Source organism: Peromyscus maniculatus, chromosome 23 (genome assembly GCF_049852395.1).
Source record: "Peromyscus maniculatus bairdii isolate BWxNUB_F1_BW_parent chromosome 23, HU_Pman_BW_mat_3.1, whole genome shotgun sequence".
In the NCBI taxonomy this organism is placed as follows: Eukaryota; Metazoa; Chordata; class Mammalia; order Rodentia; family Cricetidae; genus Peromyscus; species Peromyscus maniculatus.
The window spans coordinates 50494852-50515334 of NC_134874.1; the positions used below are offsets into that span (position 1 = coordinate 50494852).

Consider the following 20483-nt stretch of genomic DNA (forward strand, 5'->3'; position numbering starts at 1 on the left):
CTTCTAATAACGTCTAGAGATGCCTTGCAGCCTTGTGTCAAATGCCTGTCATTCGGGAGACAGAGTCAGCAATTTAAGGCCAGCCTGAGTACATGGTGAGTTCGAGGATAGCTCCTGAGCTACAGGAGGCCCTAAAAAAAAAAAAAATCTAAAAACCAAACAACTTGATCCTCCTCAAAGAAAATGACAATCAAGATGCCTTGTGAGAGTACACCGGTCACACATGCTCACTACAGAAGCCGATAAAGCAGGCCACAAGTGCAGCCCGCTTTTAAGGAGAAATCCCTTTTGGGTGGGTCTGACACATGCTTTTGCTTGGATTTTTTTTTTTTTTTTAGCGTGGACAATGATTAATTTTGAAACATTTTGCTTGTGGAGCAGCCTGAGCAGCCGTGGAGCGGATTGCAACAGGCTCACTCTGGGTGAAGGTCACTCTGCGTGCCCGGGGGCAGGGAGTACACACGCAGCAGCAATACTTTAGCACTCGGGGTTCAGGTTAGCACGCTGACAAGGCGCCAGTCCTGGGACAAAGGGCCGCTGCTGCGCCTGCGCCAGCCGTCAACCCTTTCCGGAAGGAGTTTGGACCCCGCCCCTGGTGGCGTCATGATCGAGTTGCCATGGCGCTGCTGAACAGTCTGGCTTCCTCGCTGGAGTCGTACAGGGGCCGGGACCGCCTGGTGAGAGGAGGCTTGGGTCCGTGCTGGGCCCGAGTGACCTGGAGTTTGGTCAGAGCTCAGAGACAGGGAAACTGAGGGCAGAGAGGGTTCCTAAAGGGACCGGTGTCGGTACAACACACCCCAAGACCAAGTTCTCAGCACAAAGATTTCTTTACCCCAGGAGGACAAAGGGCAGGGAAAACAGACAAAGACAGGAGACAGAGGACGAGGGAGAGGGGGCAGGGAACAGGGAGAGGGGCAGGGAACAGGGAGAGGGGGCAGGGAATAGGGAGAGGGGCAGGGAGTAGGGAGAGGGGGGAGGATTGTTTGTCCTGCCCGGACAGAGGCCCGCCTCTGGATAGAGAGGAGACAGAGGTGGCCCAGAGGCAAATGGCAGTTTATAAGGGTTAAAGGAAAACCCCCTTGTTAGGATGAGGTGCTTGATTTTAATTGGGCATGCTAATTAGGGCTTCTGATTGCTGAACTTCAATACTCTGATAGCTGGACCTTGGTAGTCAGCCTCTGGAGGAAGTGGCCGAATAAGGGACTAGACCTTGGGGGCTAGCTTTAGGAATCTAAGCTAAAATCTACTAAGTTGGTTTTTAGCTTGCTAGCTAGTGCCTTGGTCCTCGTCCAGATCAGTCACAAACACTGTCATCTAGTGTGGACATCTGAGGTCAAACCTGCCAGTCCAGCCCTGCTGAATCAAATAATGACCACGATCTCACCAAGCCACCAGTGTTCTTGGGTTGGAGGAGCAACCTCAAATAGGGTTTAGCGCGTCACATGGCTTCCCTGTAGCTGAATGTTCATGTTATGACAGAATCCCCTCCAGTTGGGCACTTGGTTCATTTCAGCCAAACGTGGCCAGACTTCCAGGACCTAGCCATGACGACTCCGAATCGATCCACTGTAGCTGGTCACTTAGATTGTTTCTTGGATGGACAGCCATACCAATCAGATCCCTGTATTTGGACATTTAGTATCTGCCTAGCCACTATATATATCTTGAGTTGCCACAGACACCTCACATGGGGATTTTGGATGTTCCAAAGCTGGTGCTGCATCTGAAATATTTTGGTAACAGTAAAATTCCATCCACTTGAGCATTTTGGTTTGGTCCACTTAGGCTTCTGAGGTTAGGCGTAGCTTTCCTGACCAGTTCCTTATAGGCAGACATTACTGGTGGCTCCACGATTACATTCAACCCCTTTCTCTCCTAAGTTGGACATCTAAATTACAGTGTTCCCCGTTACAGCCAAGCTGAAAAGGAGTTATAATCAATAGGAGCAAGGCCTCGCTGGAACTCAGTATGTAACCCAGGCTGGTGTCTTACATGACATCCTCCTACCTCAGGCTCCCAAGTTGCTGGGATGACAGGTGTGTATCACCACACACAGCTTGGAAGCAGTGATTTCTGACAAGCAAATGAAATAATGAAAGAGCTGGGTCTGTAGCCCGGTGCTTTCCTAGCATAGACGAAGCCTTGAGGTCCATCCTCCGCACCGAATAAACCAGATATGTTGGCACAAGCCTGTGATCTCAGCACTCACAGAGGGAAGATCAGGAGTTCAAGGCCAGCTTGGGCTATATGATACCGTCTCAAACACAAAAGAAACAAAGATACAAGGGTGGTGAGCCTGCTGAATCTCCGTGACCGAAGTCTCTTATTGAATGCCTTCCTTCTCTCTAAAGTGTTTGAAGCAAATTACTATTTTGTCACTTAGACTGTTCCTTCAGTCCAGCTAAGGCTTTGGCTAGGCCAGGAAGGGCAAATAGAAGTTTTCTCTCAGCCTGGTGCCCTGCCTGTGGGCAGAAGAGAACCCAGGAGACGGAAATAGTTCTGTTTCCTTTGTCCCTGCCGTTTTGACCACTGGTGACACGAGCCAGCGCCCCTGTGGGACTCTCCATGGCAAGTCTTCCTTCTCCCCTCCCCTCCCTCTTCTTCTCTCTTTGTTGAAGCAGGGTCTTAGGTAGCCCCCGCTGGCCTTGAACTTTCCTGTCTTCCTGCCTCAGCTCCCCTGGCACTGGGATGACAGGTGTGCCTCACCACACCTGGCTGTGTGGCACTTTATGGATTTTGATGTCACGCTCCCATCTAAGAGAACCTCTTGAGAGCCTGGGGCATCGGTAGAGTGCTTGTCTAGCATGCAGGAGGCCTTGGGTTCACCCCAGCACCGTGTGTTCCAAACGTTGCACACCTCTCATCCCAGCACGTGGGAGGTAGAAGCAGGAGGATGATTAGCGATTCTAATCATGACCGCCAACAGTGGTTAGCCTAGGCCACAGGAGACCTTGTCTCAAATCGACAACAACCACCATAAAGTTATAACTTTAAAGGAAAGAAAGAAACTTTCAGTTTGTAGCCAGGTAAAGTGCTTCATGCCTGTTATTACAGCACTGGCATGCTGAGGCAGGGGGATGACAGTGACTTGCTATGTGGTGAGTGAGGTGAGAGCGAGACCCAGCCTCAGCATCCAAAAGAAGGGAACAAAAGACACAAACAAAACCTTTCAGTTTGGGTTGGAAGTTTGCTGACTCTTAGAACTTTTGGGTTTTTTTGAGCTAGGATCTCACTCAATAGCCCAGGCTGGCCTTGAACTTATGGGTGATCCCCCTACCTCAGTCTCTCAAGTCCTGAGAAGTATGGGCCTGAGCCACCATGCCTGGCAGCTCTTAGAACCCTCTCCAGGGTCCGTCCTGAGGGCCCATGGCTGGGTGTGGTGGGGATTGCAGCTCAGGGCGTGGTAGGGACTGTGGTAACTGTTTCTGGTCTCCCACAGATCCGGACACTGGGCTACTGCTGCCAGCTCGTCGGTGGGGTCCTAGTGGAGCAATGTCCCAGCAGGTCTGACATGGGAAGGCGCTTGCTGGTGGTGTCAGCCCAGCTCAGCCATTGCAGGACTGTCTTGCGACTCTTTGATGACCCGGCCATGTTTGTCTACACGAAACAGTATGGCCTGGGGACAGAGGTAACAGGGTTGGCGGGGCTGTGGGGAGAGGGGGCTAGACCTTCCCGGGGAGCTAGGAGCAATGGCCTCAGTGCGCGTTTTAAGGGCTGCTTATTGGGTGATCTTATTATTGGCCATGGACTTGGGGCCTTGTACATGTTCCTTAAGCACTTTACTGCTAAGGCCCCTCGCTGCCTCTCAGTGGGGGGATCTAGGCAGGGGCTCTGCTGCTGAGCCACGCCCCAACCTCGGCAGGTAAAAAACGCTGCTCTACAAACTTGATCACCTGAGTTTAGGTCCCTGGAACGTACAGTGGACAGAGAAAACCCACTCCTAAAAGTTGTCCTTTGGCCTCCTCCTGCATGCCCATACTCACATCACACACACACACACACACACACACACACACACACACACACACACACACTTTTTAAAAGCCCCTGAACCAGGGGTGGGGGCTTCCAGTAGTAATCCTAGCACTTGAGAGGCAGAGGCAGGTGGATGTGGGGCTTGAGACCTGGGCTGGGGAGATGGTCAGTCAGTCTGTGAAATGCCTGTTGTGCAACCTGAGAAGCTGAGTGTGAGTCTCCAAACCCCTGTAAACTAAGTGGGGTGGCTCGTGCTTGTGATCCCAGTGCTGTAGAGGCAGAGACAGGAGGGGCCTTGGGATGCCCTGGCCAGTCAGCCTAGCCTGTTTAGTGAACTTCAGGACCTGAGAGACACAGTCTCAACAAACAGTGCAGGCTGTGGAGGAGGCTCAGCAGCTTAAAGTGCTTGTGAGGGCCTGAGTTCAAGTCTCCAGAACCCACAGAATGTGCCATCTGTGATCGTAGCATTTCTTCAGGGGGCTGGGGGGTGGAGACTGGAGACTCCCCAGAAGGACAGTTAGCTTGGTGAGCGGAGTCAGAAAGCAAGAGACTCTGCCTCAGTCAAGATAGAAGGCATGGAAGGAAGGAGGTTGTCCTCCAACTGCCACCCGAGTGCTGTGGCAAGCAAGCACCTGTGCTCACGCACGAGAATGCGCGCGCGCGCGCGCACACACACACACACACACACACACACACACACACACACACGCACATACACACACACACCCCTCATATGCACACCAAGAATTACAAAACAAAAACAAAAAGTGGGTTGGAAATGGACTGGCAGTTAAAAGCAGAGTTTGATGCCCAGCTCCCACATTAGAGAGCTCACAACTGTCTGTAACTCCATCTCTAGAGAATCCCATATTCTCTTCTGGCCTCCAAAGGCACTTATACTCATGTGTATAACACATGCGCGCGCGCGCGCGCGCACACACACACACACACACACACACACACACACACAAATAAATAAAAATGAAATAACAGCAACAACAAACCTTTGGTCTCTATCCCAGTTGGTGTAGGGCTTGGGGTTTTGACAGCTCTCCAGATAATTCTATTGCCTGAGTTCAGACCCATGCCTCAGCTGTCCAATGAGCATGAGCAGAGGAAGGCAGGCCTGCATGGGCCCCCGACACCAGGGCACAGACTGTGGTCATGGGAAAGTCTTGTGGCCCAGAATGGCACTAAGTTGGGCAGTGAGCAGGTCTAACTTGTAGGCCTATCCCCACCACTTGGTCTCACAGGAGGAGGACATCTTCATCCGGTGGCTGTCTGTCCTGAGTAACATGGCTGACCAGCTGTACTACCCTTGTGAGCATGTCGCCTGGGCTGCCGATGCCAAGGTCCTCCAGGTGGACTCTGCTCGGTGGTGGACACTGAGCACAGCCCTCTGGATTCTCTCTCTACTCCTTGGAGTTGTCAGGTATGTGACATCTGCCAGGGGGGACACCAGAAGTCCCCAAGTGGTGTTACCTCAGCAAAGCTGGGGTGCCAACCCTTACATGTTTCGTTAGGAGGCTCAAAGGAGGCGGCAAGTCTTCACATATTGGAGTTTCCTTCCTTAATTTTTCTGTGTATGGGTTTTGCCTGCACACGTCTGTGCACCGTGTGTGTGCAGTGCCCACCGAAGCTAGAAGAGGATGGCGGATCCACTGGAACTGGAGTTACAGACAGCTGTGAGCTGCTGTGTGGGTGCTGGGAACCAACCCAGGTCCTTTGTAAGAGCAGCCAGTGTCTTAGCTACTGGGCAGTGTCTGCACACACACACACACACACACACACACACACACACACACACACACACACACACACGTTTGACCCTCTGTGCCCTCTGTGTTTGTTTCCGGTGAGGTAACTGCTGTAACAGTTGGACACAAATGCACTGTTTAAAACAACACAGATCTGTTACGGAGCCGGAGGTCAGAAACCTGAAATCAATTTCATAGGGTAAAGTCCAGGCGGGTCAAGGCTGGTCCCTCCCTGGAGGCTCCACAGCGTTTCCACTCCTGCCTTTTCCAGTTCTAGAGGACCCACATCCCTTTGCTTGTGGCCCCTTCCTCCTTCAAAGCGAGCACCCAGAGTCTTAGAGTCTCTCTGCCTCTGACAGCCCCACCTCCTGCCCCTTCTCTCCTCTCTCTTTCCCTCTCTCTTAAAAGATGTATTTATTTTTGAAAGCTTTTAAAGAAAGGTTTTGTTTTCAGTTATGTTCATGGCTTCATGCACATGAGCGTAGTACCTGTGCCAGAAGAGGGTGTTGGAGTCTCTGGGGCTGGAGTGACCTGCAGTCATGGGCTGCCCAACCTGAGTGCTGGGAATGGAATCCACCCTCTGCAAGAGCAGTGCACTTGCTCCTGACCACCAAGTCCCTTCTCCGGTCTCATAAAAAATGGGTTTGCTAATTGATTGTGTGTGAATGTAGTAGGTGTGTGTGCCTGGCGGAGGCCAGGTGGAGACACAGAATGTCCTCTGTCACCCTTTTTGCCGTTTCCTTTGAGGGGGTATCTTGGCCTGAGCCCAGAGCTTGAATTTTGGCTAGTTCACGGCCAGCGAGCCTCCATGACCCTGTCTCTGCTCTCCCGCCCTTAGCACTGGGGTTCCATGCCCAGCTTGCCATGTGGGCGCTGGGGTCTGAACTAAAGTCCCAATGGTTGTAAGCGAGTGCTCTTAACCACGGGGCTATTTCCCATGCGCCTCTCTGCTTTTCTTTTTAATTGTTTTTTATTTCTCTTTGCTTTTATGCCTGTATGTGTGAGCGTGTGGAGGCCAGAAGTCAACCTCAGAAGCCATTACTCATCCCCCTTTTACATTTTTTATTATTTAACTAAATTTCTTTTAGTTATTTGTGTGTGGGGGGCATGTGTGCACTGTAGGGCACATGTGGGGTTCAGAGGACGACTTACAGAAGTTGGTTCTTTCCCTGGACCATGTGGGTTCTGGGGACTGAACTCAGGTCCTTAGGTTGGTGGCAAGCACCTCTACCTGCCGAGTCGTCTTGCTGGCCCTCCACCCTTTTTTTCTTCTTTCTGTTCTTACTGGCCTGGGCCTTACTAACTCACTACGTCGGCTGTCCAGTGAGCACCAGGTCCCTCCGCACTGATTTGTGGAGGGTTCTCTCTCCAGCCCTCTTCTTACTCACTTATTGACTTCATTTACTTGTGTGTGTGCACATGCGCACATGTACAGGGGTCAGAGGACAACTCGGGCCCCTATTTCCTTTTCCCAGTGGATACTGGGATCCAACCTAGGGAACAGGCCTGGCTGCAAGGGCCTTACCTGCCGAGCCATCTTGACAGCTCCTCCTGTTACTTTTTTTTGTTTTTGAGACAGGGTTTCCTCTGTGTAGACCTGGCTGTCCTGGAACTCGCTCTGTAGACCAGGCTGGCCTGGGACTCACAGAGATCTGCTTGTCTCTGCCTCCCAGGCATGTGCCACTACCACCCAGCTTCATTTTACTTTTTGAGATAGAATCTCATTAAGTATCCCAGGCAGACCTTGAATTTGAATCCTCCTGCTTCAACCTCTCAAGAAGCTGGGAAAATAGGCCCGTGCCACCAGGCCTGGCTCTGATAATCCCTTCCCAGCCTTTGGATGTGTGCTCCTCTGACAGGCTTAGGCAATATCCAGATGTCCTTTCATGACCATGGTTTCTTGCTGACCTCCGCTGACCTCTGAGGTCCCATCAAGCTTGCTGTCTCCATCCCCATGCACACTGTTGGCTGTCTCCAAGCACTGGGCAGCTCCACAGCACGGTCCATTCTGGTGGGATGTGGGTTAAGTCATAAGTTCCTTCTGGGCTCGGAATGTGGTTCAGTTGGTAAAGTGCTTGCCTAGCATGCACAAGGCCCTGCTTTCCACCCTCAACATTGTATAAACTAGACGTGGTGGCACAAGCATGTCATCCCAGAACTCAGGAGGTAGAGGCAAGAGGATCAGTAGTTCAAGGTCATCTTACACAGCAAGTTCAAGGCCAGCTTGTGCTACATGAGAACCTGTTCTAACTTCGTTCTGTTGCTGTGACAAAACACTCTGACTAAAACCAACTCGGGGAGGAAAGGGTTTATTTGGCTTATACTTCCAGGTAACAGTCCATCGTTGAGGGAAGTCAGAGCAGGAACTGAAGGCAGAGAGCCATGGAGGAACACTGCTTGCTGGCTCACTCATAGGTGCCATGACCTGCAGAGTTTGGATCTGGAACCCTGACCAGGGAGGCCAAGGGAGTGAGGAAAGGACAGTGACACTAAAGAATGGACAGAGACTTGGGTACATGGACAGAAAAGCTGGGACTCTGGTCTACACAGTGAGTTTCAGGGAAGCCAGTTACATAGTTAGATCCTGTCTCAAAAACAAAATCATCCAGCCACCACCACCATCACCACCACCACCACCACCACCACCACCACCACCACCACCACCACCACCTCCACCACCACCACCAACAACAACAACAACAACAAAAGAGTGAAGAAAGAGAAAAGCAAAGCTGAGGTCGGGCAGGGTGTGCGCACTTCCATGGAGTGGAGGCATCTACCCCTGCACGTACTGCTGGCTGCACCCAGGAACCTCAGTTCATTACGTGCGCTCCAGGGGGAGAGGCGGGGGTCAGATAGTCTCAGAAGAACTGCCTGTAGGCAGCAGCCTCAGACTAAACATCTGTGAGGAGGCGGCTGCAGTAGCTAGTTACTGTACACACTGGCCAGTCATCACACTCGGATCCTCTAGGAAACCTTTGCCATGCCTCTGGCCTCTCTCTCCCGGGAGGCTTTGCCACTCACGCGGGACTAAGGCATTGCAGTCTTTGACATGGCCGTGCTGAGTCAACGATACACATTTACGACTCCTGTCACTCAGGGCCTCCTCCGTTCTCTAGTTAATAACGTGACCTGATATGCCCACAGGCTAATCTGACCCTCAGTCAAGGCTTTCCTCTCAGGTGACTCTAGGCTAACTCAGTTTGACAATTAAAGCTAACTAGGGCAGAACCCCAGCCTTCACCCCTAAAAGCGACAAGTCTCTCCCCCAAGGCGCAGCTAGCCTGCAGCTCTGTTCAGGAGGCTGCAAGTACGATCACTGCTGGCCAAGTATGGCGGGTGGCTGGTCTCAGTTCCCTAGGTTGAAGGTGGGGGCTCTTGCTGCCTTAGCTGCTGTGGAGAGCTGACCCGCTCCTCCCCAGCCTGCCAGGCTGCGCTGGCAGGGCAATCCCTACGGTCTTCTGTGTTGCAGGTCCCTGTGGACAGCACTGAAGCTAAGACAGAAGCTGTGGAGCCTCACAGGCACCTTCACCAGGTACCCATCCCACCTTCTCCTGCAGGGTGCCGAGCGCACTTCTGTCAGCCATGCCCCTGCTGACCGACCTCTGCAGGGCTGACGTGGGAACCCTTTCCCTGGAAAGCTGAAAACAGATGTCTGCCATGCCTCATGGGACATCAGCAATGAACTAAAGTACGGTTTAGTCAGAGTCCAACTTGTGGAACCCAACAGCGGGAGTGTGGGGGACCCCCAAACAGCTGTATCATGGGAAAATCTTACCCCAGCATGGATGACAACTTCCTCACGGCTGCATAGCACCCCTTGCAATTAGGGCAGAACTGCGTACAGCAGAGCTGGGCGGTCAGAAGGAAGCAACTAGAATATGTCAGCTAAAGGTCCAATGACCCTCCCACCTCTCCACATATGAGGAGAGGCAGTGGTCAACAACCCAGTTGGCTGAAAGGTTCAGCAATAGATCACTACAGAAGGGTGGGTGTAAACGGTGTGTGTGTGTGTGTGTGTGTGTGTGTGTGTGTGTGTGTGTGTGTGTGTGTGTGTGTGTGTGTTCAAAGAGCATTGCTTTAGTCTCTGGGAGGGAAGTAGTACCTTTCCCAGGAAGGGAAACAGGCTTGTTAGAATGAGGACTACAGGCTGAGCCTTCCTGGTTTCATCCCACAGCAGGGTGGGTGACGAGGACAACGCCCACAGCCCTACACATGCCCAGGGATCCTGGAAAGAAGGCGTGGAATTGCGGCTGTGGGCCACTCTGTGCCTGCTCCTTTCTGGGGGACATGGGAAGGGCAGGCAATGAGTGGCTCCCTCCTCTTTCTCTCCCACAGCCAGCTGCCCAGGAGCAAGCGGAGGGCCATGGAGGCAAGGATGTGGTCAGAGGTCTTAACTCTCCTCAGCAACCTGGCTGACCTGGCAAACGCTGTGCACTGGCTGCCCCGAGGTGTCCTGTGGGCTGGCCGCTTCCCTCCTTGGCTGGTGGGCCTCATGGGTACCATCTCCTCGCTCCTCAGCATGTATCAGGCTGCCAGGGCTGGCGGCACAGCTGAGGCAGGCAGCTCTGGATGAGGCCCTGCAGTGGCAGGTGGAGGACACTGTGGGGCTCCACAGGGGGCTCAGATTCCCAGAGTGGGAACCACTGGCCGGGGCTGCTTCCACGATTGTGTACTCCAGTAGCTGTCTCCCGGGTGGGGTGGGAAAAGGGCTGGTAGACCTCAGGTCCCAGCTAGGGCTTCAGGGGAAGCTGCTTCTCTGGGGAGTGGGAGGCACATGAGACCCCAGGACTCCCAGAGCAAAGGCCAGGCTCTCGAAGTCCCTGGACGACTCTGCTAGAACCTCCCACTTGCTGGCTTACCTGAAGGTTTGAGTGGGAGAGACATGCCATGCCTGGGGTCGGGCTTTGGGGAAGCTGGAACACTGGAGTGCCTATTAAACATCTTGGTATGGTGCCAGTCTGTATGAGGTGATCCGAGCCGTCACGCTGGCCTTCCCTCCTCTAGGCCTAAGCCACATGGTTTGCTCACACAGGTGCACGGGACATTAAGTGAGAAACGGCTCGTCTCTATTCCACCCCTCAGGACTCTCTCAGCCCGCTGAGGATCTGACCGACCTCTGCTCACTGTGCCCAGGCCTGGGAGGGAAACTGTGTGTTGCTGCCTTCAGGCCACACCTAAGCGAGAGAACAGTCATACCAGTCATGGCATCTTACGGTATCGAGGGCCACAGAGGCCTGTTTAAGCTGTGGCCAGGCCATGCTTGCTGGCCTCTCTGAAGATGTGTGGGTTTGTGTCCTATACCAAAATGCCTTTTTTTTTTTTTTTTAAATCAGTTTAAGTTTTTCTTACGTTTTAGTGTATGTTCCACTATTCCCACTACGTGAATCTGGGGGATTGGCTCAGCAGCAAGCACCTCTACCCAGGGGCCATCTCACTGGTCCGCATGTATGATTATTTTTATTTTCTTGGTTTTTTGAGACAGGATTTCTCTGTAGCTTTGGAGCTTGTCCTGGAACTCACTTTGTAGACCAGGCTGGCCTCACACTCACAGAGATTCACCTGCCTCTGCCTCCTGAATTCTGCTGGGATTAAAGGTGTGTGCCACCACCGCCCAGTTGGCCAATGATTTTTAATCTGAAAGCCAAGAAGGATGTTTGAGGGTGCTGGGCCCAGCCTTGGAGACCAGATACAGCTGCCTTTCAACTTTACAGGATACCAACCTTTTGTGCGTGTTCTGAGACAGCCCTGCTACCTAGGTCAGGCTGCTTCCCAAGTGCCGAAATTTATTCCCCCCCCCCTTCTCCGAATTTTTTTCCCTGCCCCCCTAAGTTTTGGTACTAGTGATGGATAAGCCAAGAAGTATTCTACTGTCAAGATACAATGGCCCCAACCCCCCACCCTTTTGGTGTTGGCCAGAAGTTCAAGAAACTTTGGTTTTACAAAGAAGACAGGTATTTGTGAACCACTGGGATGCTGGGACCATTTGGGGTAGTGGGGTACAAGAGGAGCCCCAACAGAGCACTCCAGCCTTTCACTTGCGGAGCATCTGTGCAGGGTTCATGGGTGGCCAGGATCGGGCTCCTGTCCTTGTGGTGGTCCCACCTGCCCTAGCTCTCAAGGGCATCATGTTGGCGTCCTGGTATCTGTTCCCCACCTTAAGCCTGAGCTCATGCCCACAGAGCAGTGCCTCACCTAGTCAGGGTACCAGGAGGACAGAGGCTGAGCCTGAGGTCCAAGCCTGGGGTGAGAAGGCCTTGGACATTAACCACATGTGTTACAGACAGGGAACATAAGGTCAGACACTTCCAGAAAAGGCTCAGCTGAGCTGTCCAGTGGTTCTGGATGGGGATGGAACTACGATCTCACATTTACTAGCCAAGCCCATCACCACTGAGTTCCAGCCCCAACCGCTGCTTATTTATTCTGTGCTTGAGACAACGCTGCATGTGAGCCAGGCTGCCTTGAATTTGCTATGTAGTCAAGGATGCTTGAAACTTATTTTCTTTGAGACAGGGTCTCACTACGTAGCCTTGGCTGGCCTCCACCTCCCGAGGGCTGGCATTAAAGATGTGTGCCACCATAACCAACTAAACCTTATTTTTCATAAAAAGACTTACTCGTGTATGTGCCCCAGTGTATGTATGTGTACCATACACATGCCTGGTGCCTATGGAGGAAAGAGGGTGGATTTCCTAGAACTGGAGTTATAGATGGTTTGGAGCCAGCATGGGAATTAAATCCAGGTCCTGTCTAAGAGCAGCCAGTGCTCTTAAACACTGAACCATCTCTCCAGCTCCAAGTGCTTAAACATAAAGTGTATGTGTGAATACAGGCATGTTGTGGAGAGGTCGGAGGACCACCTCAGGCTCCAGCAGCTTGTCTGCTGCTGTGTACATTAGGCTAGCTGGCCAATGCATTCCCAGGGATTTCTTGTCTCTGCCTCCCATCCTAGAAGTGTTGGGATTCCAGAGGCATGCTTCTGTATCAGACTTTTTACCTGGGTTCAGGCCCTCACATTTGCATTTACCCACAGCCCCACCTCACACTTCTGATCCTTTACACCCTCTTCCTGAGTGCTGAGATTACAAGTGTGCACTACCATGCTAAACTGCTGATAGAATCCAGGGCTTCACGAATGCAAGGTGAGCACTCTACCAACCGAACCACACCCATGTGTCCATAGCATCCACTCGCCCTTCCACATTCATGTTCCCTGTCACCAAAATCCCCAGCTGGAGACAGCTCCCTCTTCCCGTTCCCAACCCCAAAGACGGTCTGCTCCACCTGAGATCCTTTGGATACTTTTATTGCTAGAATCTGGTCATAAGTTCTAGGGTGATTCCAGAATACCCCATGGCCAGGATGCTCTGTTATCACTGTGAAAATAATCACGGGGTAGACAAAGATCACGGTCACAATTGACAAGGGATGCCACTCACTCTCAGAGTTGGGGATGCTGCTGGCTCACCAGCTTTATGAACAAGATCCACCAAGGAGGAACATTGGCTGCTGGTGACAGATACACTGAAAACATTGCTCTACTGTGTGCAGGACACGGATAAGATACACCTGGCCACCGGGCAGATGTGATAAACCCTACCCAGGGCCACCTTCTAAGTCCAAAAAATCATGGTGTCAGGGGTGGGGTCCTGGAATGTTCTCTTCACCAAGTGGGAACTTAAAAACAGCTTTCCTAAAGTGCTCTGATACATCTCAGTACAAAAAAAGCACAAAACACTGATTAGCAACATGGCACGGATGAGGTCTGGTAGATGGATATACACTCTGGACACCACAGAGATGACAAGGGGGCCCCACACCACTCCTGGTTCTCTGAAGTCACTAGACACCACCACTTTCAGGGTCAGCACCCTGCAGTCGGACTCTTGGTCACCACACCCCTGGTCACCTCCTGAGCCTACGGGTGCCCAGCCCTGGAAACAAGACCAGACCAGATCAGCCACTGACCAGACTCCTGCCTTTCTGGCAGGACACAGAAAAGACCAGGGAAAACCTGCTTATTTCACAGGGATCAAACACTGTCTCTCTGGGATATGTGCTGCCCTGCTGAACCCAGAGTTCTGTGTCTCAGATGGGCGGATGCGAGGACATGGTAGGTGCCCCTCTTCAGATTGATTTCTGAACCCACAGACTCAGTCCATTGCTCCATGGGCTGCCCAGTTCACTTACTGGTCAAGGCTCTCTGTGGCCAGCATCAATTGCTGCGTTGGAGGAGGCGATTCACTGGACTCTGGGTGATTCTAGTGCCTTCTGGTACCTAATGACTCAGCTCAACCCAGAGATTTCTGGGGGTTATGGAACCTGCCCCTGGGTCTTCTCTGACCCTCCTGTGTTTGTCTCCTGGCCCCCCAGCTTTGTGCTGTCTACGTCTGGATTAAAACAGCTCTGTGGTTTAGCTGGAGTTCGACCTTCAATTTAAAAGAACTTTGTTTACACGTACATATATAAAAAGGTGGAAGAGGCTACCCAGACTTTACCACTAATTCTACAGAGAGCTGTGAGACCCAAGACACCAACAGGGCAACCTCAGGTGAGCAAGTGCCTGGGCGTGCTCAGGCAGGGGAAGGGGATGGCCAGACAGTAACAGTCACCCGTGGGATCCCCAGAGACATAAAGGGTTATCAGGACAGAAAGGGGTCTGCTTTGGGGCAATGGTCCCCTCAGAAGAAGATGACATCTTCCTTGCCAACTTCGTCCTTGGCTGTGAGTGGTGTGGTTGGCAGTGAGGGGCCTGGGGATGCAGGTGGCAGGGACGTGCTTCCGGACTTGAAGAAGGCCTCAAGGGGCGTGGTAGCTGGGGCTGGACTTGGGGCTGGAAAGCAGGGGTCTGGAAGAGAGATGGGGCACACTGGTGTCAGATGCCGCCACAATCAGTGGGTGGCCCCAATGCCCAGTGGCCAGGCTCACCTGGGGCAGGTGCAGATCCGTGGGTGGCAGGCAGGATGGGACTCAGGGACCGGCGGTTTCGTGACGAATTCTCATCCTTGCTCATGAACTTGTTGAGAAGCAGCTGCTGCTTCAGGTCGAAGGACGCTGGAAGAGGGGAGGTGCCTGAGCTGGACGCGGCCGTCTGGGTGGGCAGTAGGCCTCCCCTACCTGTACTTCCCCATGGGCAGCCAAGTAAGCACTTGAAAGGTGGCACAGAGTCACACAATGTTGGGATGGGAGAAGGGTGTGGCTTACAAGCAAACACCCTTTTCCCATAATCATTAGGACATGGACTCCCATCCCACAATACACTCTGTGTCACCAGGGGATGGGGAATCTCTATGGGGAGGGGACAAAGACCCTGGGTACAGTGCCTGGTGCTTGTCCTGTGTCCCAGCTGTGAGCTTCTAAGTAAATGGGCATGATGGTTAATTATGTCAACAACACAGCCTGGGACAAACGTCTCAGCGAAGGACTGTCTATGTCAGGGTGACCGGCGGCATGTCTGTGGAGGATTGTCTTGTTTGCCTTAATCAGCATGAATGACCCAGCCCGAAAGCGGGCTCCACCATTCCTTAGATTTGGGCCCTGATCTGGACGAGAATGAGAAAGCTGGCTGGGCACCGGTCAAACACACGTTTATTTCCCTGTCTCCCGACTGTGGACCTGAGCCCGCCTCACGCTCTTGCCGCCTTGAGTCCTCACCAGGATGGACCGAAACCTGGACCGTGAGCTAAAGTAAACCATTTCTCTAAGTTGCCTCTTGTCGGGGTGTGTTGTCACAGCACTGACATGCAGCTGGCCAACGGGCTGCTTGCCCACGCTGGAGCCGGGCTGGCTGCCTCCCTGTCCGAGGTCTGTCGTTTCAATTCTGCTGCTCCACTGGGGGCGGGGGCGCCTTCTCTGGATGCTCCGGGGTCCCTGAGCTCGGGGTGGGGTGGGGTGCCACTCACCTGAGCTCTCCCAGCGCTGGGAACCTCTGCTCTTGCTGCTCTTATCCTTGCTGCCCTTGGTGGAGGCGGCCAGCTTGGTGGGGATCTGCTGCTGCACGGCCGTCTGCCTCTGAATCTGGTTGGTGGCACTGAGCAGCTGGATGGGCACATCGCTCTTGGCTGGCCGGCTCTCCGCAGGGACACTGTCCCAGCGGGCCGCCTCAGGTCGCTCTATGTACTCAGGCCCCGTGCCAGGCAGCAGCAGGCTCCCTTGGGTCCCTGGTGCTTTGGCCAGGGCCAGGCGCCCCTCCGGTCCGTCCCCATTGAAACTGGGAGGGTGGCTTGTGGGCTGCGCCTGAGTAACAGAAGACACAGCACATCACTGCGGAGCCTGCTGGCGGCTGTTAACCCAGGAAAAGGCGTCTCTGGCCTGGGGTGGGGGCATGGGGGGCGGGGACCAAACCCAGCTGGTAAGTGCTCGGAGATGAATGGGTGTTGCCCACCCAGCTCCGGGTCCAGTTCCCCGCTGGGAAGGTGCAGTCTGCATTCTGTGAGCACTGCTTGAGTCTCAAGTGCTTCTGGTGATTTACAACTCATGAAACACACCAGTCTGTGTACATCCACTGTCACACTGAGCCATATACATGCTCACACACAAATACCGCCACACAATTTATATCTGGATTACTCACAAGACACTTTATTTTAGAGACAGGGTCTCTCTCTATGTAGCCCTGGCTGTCCTAGAACACTACATAGACCAGGTTGGCCTGGAAATCATAGAGATCCACCTGCCTTCTGAGTGCTGGGGTTAAAGGCATGTGCTCCTTTTAACAGTGGCCTTGTACTTGCTATGTAGCCAAGGATGATCTAATCCTCCTGCCTCCACCCCTTGAATGCTAGGATGACAGGCCTTTGCCACTACACTTCCCGCCCCCCCCCCCCCCAAACAAGGTTTCTCTGTGTAACCCTGGCTGTCCTGGGGCTCAGAGCTCGCTCACCTCTGCCAGCACCTCTGGGGGCAGGGCCCCTGGTGCAGTGTTCTGTTTCTTGAATCTGCGCAGCAGCTCCAGGCGCTCACGCTCACGGTCCACTGCACGCTGGGCCTCGCGCAGACGCTCCAGGTCGTGTTGGTAGGCCTGGCGCTGCCGCTCCAGCTCCGTGCGCTCCTCGTCCAGCCGCTGGCGCAGCTGGCGCGCCTCGCCCTCTCGCTCCTGCAGGCGCGCGCCTGCCAGCTCCAGTTCCTGCTGCTGGCGTGCACGTTCCCGCTCCCAGCGCTGCTGCTCCTGGCGCAGCTGGCTCTGCAGCTTTTCCACGCCCGCCCGCTCCTCACGCTGCTTCTCGAAGTTGCGCTGCCGCTCTTGCTCGAGGAGCAGGTTGCCACGTGTTGACTGCAGCCGGAACTGCTTCTCGCGCTCCTGGATGGCCACTCGTTGCATCTCCACATAGCTGTCCTGTTGGGCGATGACTGCCTAGGAACAGGGAGAGGGGTGGGGCTGATGAATATCATGCCCTTGGCTAGACCCAGCCAACCAGCAAGAGGCAGCAGCAGCCAGTCCCCTCCCTGATGCCACAGGTACCTGGAGACTAAGAAGCAGCTGCGACAGTGTCTGGACCCGGTGGACCAGCTGCAGAGAGAAAGCCAAATTGGTTTACCTGATGACAGTACACGGGGCATGTGGGCACTCCGTCCCTGAGGGAGATGTACCAGGGCGGTTACCTCTGACTCCAGGACAGTGGGCAGACATGAGCTACTCTCTGTGCTAGGCATCTCCACCTGTGAAGAAGAGGATGATAGTATCAAATAGGACTGACCTAAACCACCACAGCTCACTATGAGAGGAGACATGTTCTTGGCATGGGAAAAAGAAAGGACCCGGGGCTGGGCGGTGACTGTGCAGGTACAAGTCCTATGGCCATCTAATGTACGCCAATCCGAGCGTCTGGAGACGTCTGGGAGGTGGGTGGGTGGCCGATGTCCAGCTCTGGAGTAGGGTGGGCTTGGACGTGAAGCTTACGTGGCCACGCCAGACACAGGGTCCAGTTCAAGCCACAGATACAGCTAGGGGCAGGTGGCCTTCGCCTCTGGGGACCTCGGCAACAATGGGCAGGTACTGGGTATGCGGAGTCAAGGGGAAGGGAAGAGCCAGTGAAAGCAAGAGTGTGGGCAGCTGTCACGACACCCTGGATAGCCTGTGGTACCAATGTGGGGTTCAAGGCCCCTCTGTTGTGCCCATCCTCTCCTCCGCCTCCCTCCCAAGTCACTGCCTGCCATTCCCAGGGGTCTGCAAGATTCATTTTGAAGGCTGTCATGTTAGTGCGGTTATGTTGACTTGGACTGTCAGTTACCAGAAGTCACTTACCGCTTGTGGCAATTCCTCACAGCCACTGGGGGTGTTGCTGTCACAGGATGTGGAATCTGGGCTGCTAGCAGGCCCCTGCCAGTCTTGGGGCCTGAGGTCATTGTTGCACATTTTCTTTTTAAAGCTGCCACCTAGAGACCCCAAATTGATCACAAGAGGATGCTATAAACCCCACAGGGTCTGGGATCCTCTCCCCTCCTCTTCGCCCAGACCCTACCATGTAATGAATACAGGGTAGCATGCTCCTGGAGGCCGGCTGCACAGCCCTGGCTTTGTAGTACAGAGCCCACAACACCCAGAGCGCTGAGGACCGTTTTCAGGAGTTACACCCCTAATGCTTGAGAAATAGCTCGGCTGTTAAAGGCCGAAGCTCACAACCAAAAACTCAAGAAATCACACTGTCAGGACACTGCCACTCAGGAGCTTCCCGGGCACAGCCTTGGAGGTAGGTGGTGACGTGGGGCACAGCCTTGGAGGTAGGTGGTGACGTACTTACTCTTGCTGGGGCTGCCCACATTGTCATAGCCCCCGAAGGTCTCAGCCCTCCGAGGTAGGCCTGCAGACACGCCTCCCTCCTCCACTTGGCCACTGGTGCTGCCCAGCCGCCGGCAGATCAGGCTCTGGATGCCCTCAACTGTGAGGAAGAGGTGGGGGACATGAGTTAACAGGCAGTGGGGGTGATGCCAGGGGCAGCAGGGAACCCAGACCTGAGTCAGGACAAGCGTGGCAGTGAGTGCTGGGATGACAGGTATACACTGTTACCTTGGCTTTGGCAGTCCTGGGGACAGAACCCAGTTCTAGGCAAGCACTCTAACAATGGAGCCCCATCCTGAGCCATCATCCTCGGGGGCAGCCATTGGGTTTGAAAATAACCCATCTTGGAGGCAGGCTCCGTAAGATTCAGGAAGTTCTGAAGGGAGGTATGTTAAGACTCAGGAAGTCAACAATGCACAAATCTCAGGAAGTCCCTGAAACTTACCAGAAGTTATATAAACAGAACGGACTGCTAGGGAAAAGAGACTCTCCAACCTGTTCAGCCAACTTCGCCTGCAAGTCGTGAAGAGAGCTCCCGGGTCCCAGTTTTCATGAACTGTCATCTGTGCTGGGGTGGCTTTCAGTGCAGCAGCTGCCTTTAAGTTGTAAGTAATCCCTCACCCCTGCCTGTAAGTGACCCCAGCAAACTCACTGGCTCACCAAGTTGGACTGGTGTTATTGTTACTTTGCTCTATCATCAGTTCCCTATCTGGGGTGAAGATGTGTGTGTTCATGTCTCCTCAAAAACAAAAAAACAAAAAACATGACTTTTCTCTCCAGCTTGTCAGGGTGCCTGCTGCAATCTTGGCCCCAAGCCAGGCCTAGGGATGTGATGTACCAGACCCTACCTAGATCCAGTAGCAGACACAACGTTAAATGAGAGCTGGACAGGAGGGCTGCCCACCGGGATAAGGGTAGTCTACAAACCCTTCAATGACCCTCTACCATCCAAAGTCTCTAGCCAGGTCAAGAGGCAGGGAGAGCATTCCCAGCCCATGTTGTGAGTGTCATTGGAGGCTGAGGACAATGGCCGGCTTCAGAAGGCAGAGGTGGCTGGGCAGTGCAGATGTGGCTGGAGGGAGCAAAACACCCATTGGGTCTTTGCCAAGCTGTGTAGGCAAGGGGTTGAGTGGTCTGACTTGCTGATGGAAGAGAGCCACTAAACACTGGCTGCCCACCCTGCCGGACAGCATGGGGCCCCGGTGGTTGCAATGGTGCTGTTAGGAGCTCCTGTATCACTTTTATCCTGTGTTCTCCTTACTGGGTCTAATCTTGAGACTGGCAGAGGGTCTCTGCATGGTCAGGACAGAATGTGTGTGGAGACAGTGGGTTATATGTACCCAGTGGTTTACACCATGGCTGTAATGCCTGGCACCCTGCTAGAGCTAGAGGTGGGGTTCTGGCCCAAGTTTGAGGTGCATTTCTGGACTCCAGAAGTCCCTCAAAGTGGCTCGAAGAGTATATGCATTTTCCTGAGGATATTACTGCGGGCCATCCCAGAAAAGGAGGATCTGTATCAGGGAACTTTATTATGAAAATTTAATTATATGTTTACTTATTTATTATGTGTGTGAGTGCACACATATGACACAGCACACATGCCAACTTGTATGAGTTGTCCTTCTATCACGTGGATCTCTAGGATGGAACTCAGGCTGTCTACATGGAGGTTAGCACCCTTACCTGCTGGCCATTTCTTAGGCCCAAGCTTTATGTTTCCCCCCTAAAGACAAGTCTTTCAAACTCATTATGGAGCTAAAGATAACCTTGAACTTTCGGTCCCCCTGCCTCAGTCTCCCAAGTGCTGGGATGCCAGGGCTTCACATACGCTGCACAAGGACCCTACCAACAGAGCCACAGCCCTAACCCTGAGTCAACTTGAGACCTCTGGGGTTGACCAGGTCACCCAGGGAGTGTTTGTTGACTGCCAAAGAAAGTGCTTAAAGGAGTTAGGCGTAGCTGAATTGTAG

At 53.4% G+C, this 20483-nt stretch overlaps 2 protein-coding genes across 8 annotated transcripts in view; one reads left to right on the forward strand and one right to left on the reverse strand.

Annotated features, from left to right (window-relative positions):
• Nucleotides 1-516: 516 nt before the first annotated feature.
• On the forward strand, nt 517-10698 carry Pex11g (peroxisomal biogenesis factor 11 gamma). 2 transcript variants are annotated; one of them, XM_006970199.4, is made up of 5 exons: nt 517-677; nt 3440-3628; nt 5229-5407; nt 9205-9267; nt 10071-10698. In XM_006970199.4, the coding sequence occupies exons 1-5, from the start codon at nt 618-620 to the stop codon at nt 10306-10308; spliced, it is 729 nt and encodes a 242-aa protein (XP_006970261.2). In that variant the 5' UTR covers nt 517-617; the 3' UTR covers nt 10309-10698. The 2 variants fall into 2 exon arrangements, with proteins under 2 accessions (XP_006970261.2, XP_015841637.2); XM_015986151.3 differs by having other exon boundaries at nt 559-693.
• Nucleotides 10699-13025: 2327 nt separating this feature from the next.
• The window catches only part of Arhgef18 (Rho/Rac guanine nucleotide exchange factor 18), a 107850-nt gene continuing 100392 nt past the window's right edge, over nt 13026-20483 (reverse strand). For all 6 annotated transcript variants that reach the window (XM_076560504.1, XM_076560503.1, XM_006970201.4 and 3 more), the window contains 8 exons: nt 18476-18613; nt 17980-18110; nt 17337-17393; nt 17197-17244; nt 16618-17088; nt 15638-15971; nt 14664-14789; nt 13026-14583 (listed from right to left, as the gene is read on the reverse strand). In XM_076560504.1, the coding sequence (XP_076416619.1) occupies nt 14417-14583; nt 14664-14789; nt 15638-15971; nt 16618-17088; nt 17197-17244; nt 17337-17393; nt 17980-18110; nt 18476-18613 (1472 nt within the window). In that variant the 3' untranslated portion in view covers nt 13026-14416. The remainder of the gene's footprint in view (nt 14584-14663; nt 14790-15637; nt 15972-16617; nt 17089-17196; nt 17245-17336; nt 17394-17979; nt 18111-18475; nt 18614-20483) is intronic.

Bases quoted from the DNA above. Each gene is read 5' to 3' on its own strand.
- Pex11g (XM_006970199.4), top strand. From the start codon at position 618: ATGGCGCTGCTGAACAGTCTGGCTTCCTCGCTGGAGTCGTACAGGGGC. The intron at 3,629-5,228 runs GTAACAGGGTTG...TTGGTCTCACAG, and splicing joins AGTATGGCCTGGGGACAGAG to GAGGAGGACATCTTCATCCG. The intron at 9,268-10,070 runs GTACCCATCCCA...TCTCTCCCACAG, and splicing joins CTCACAGGCACCTTCACCAG to CCAGCTGCCCAGGAGCAAGC.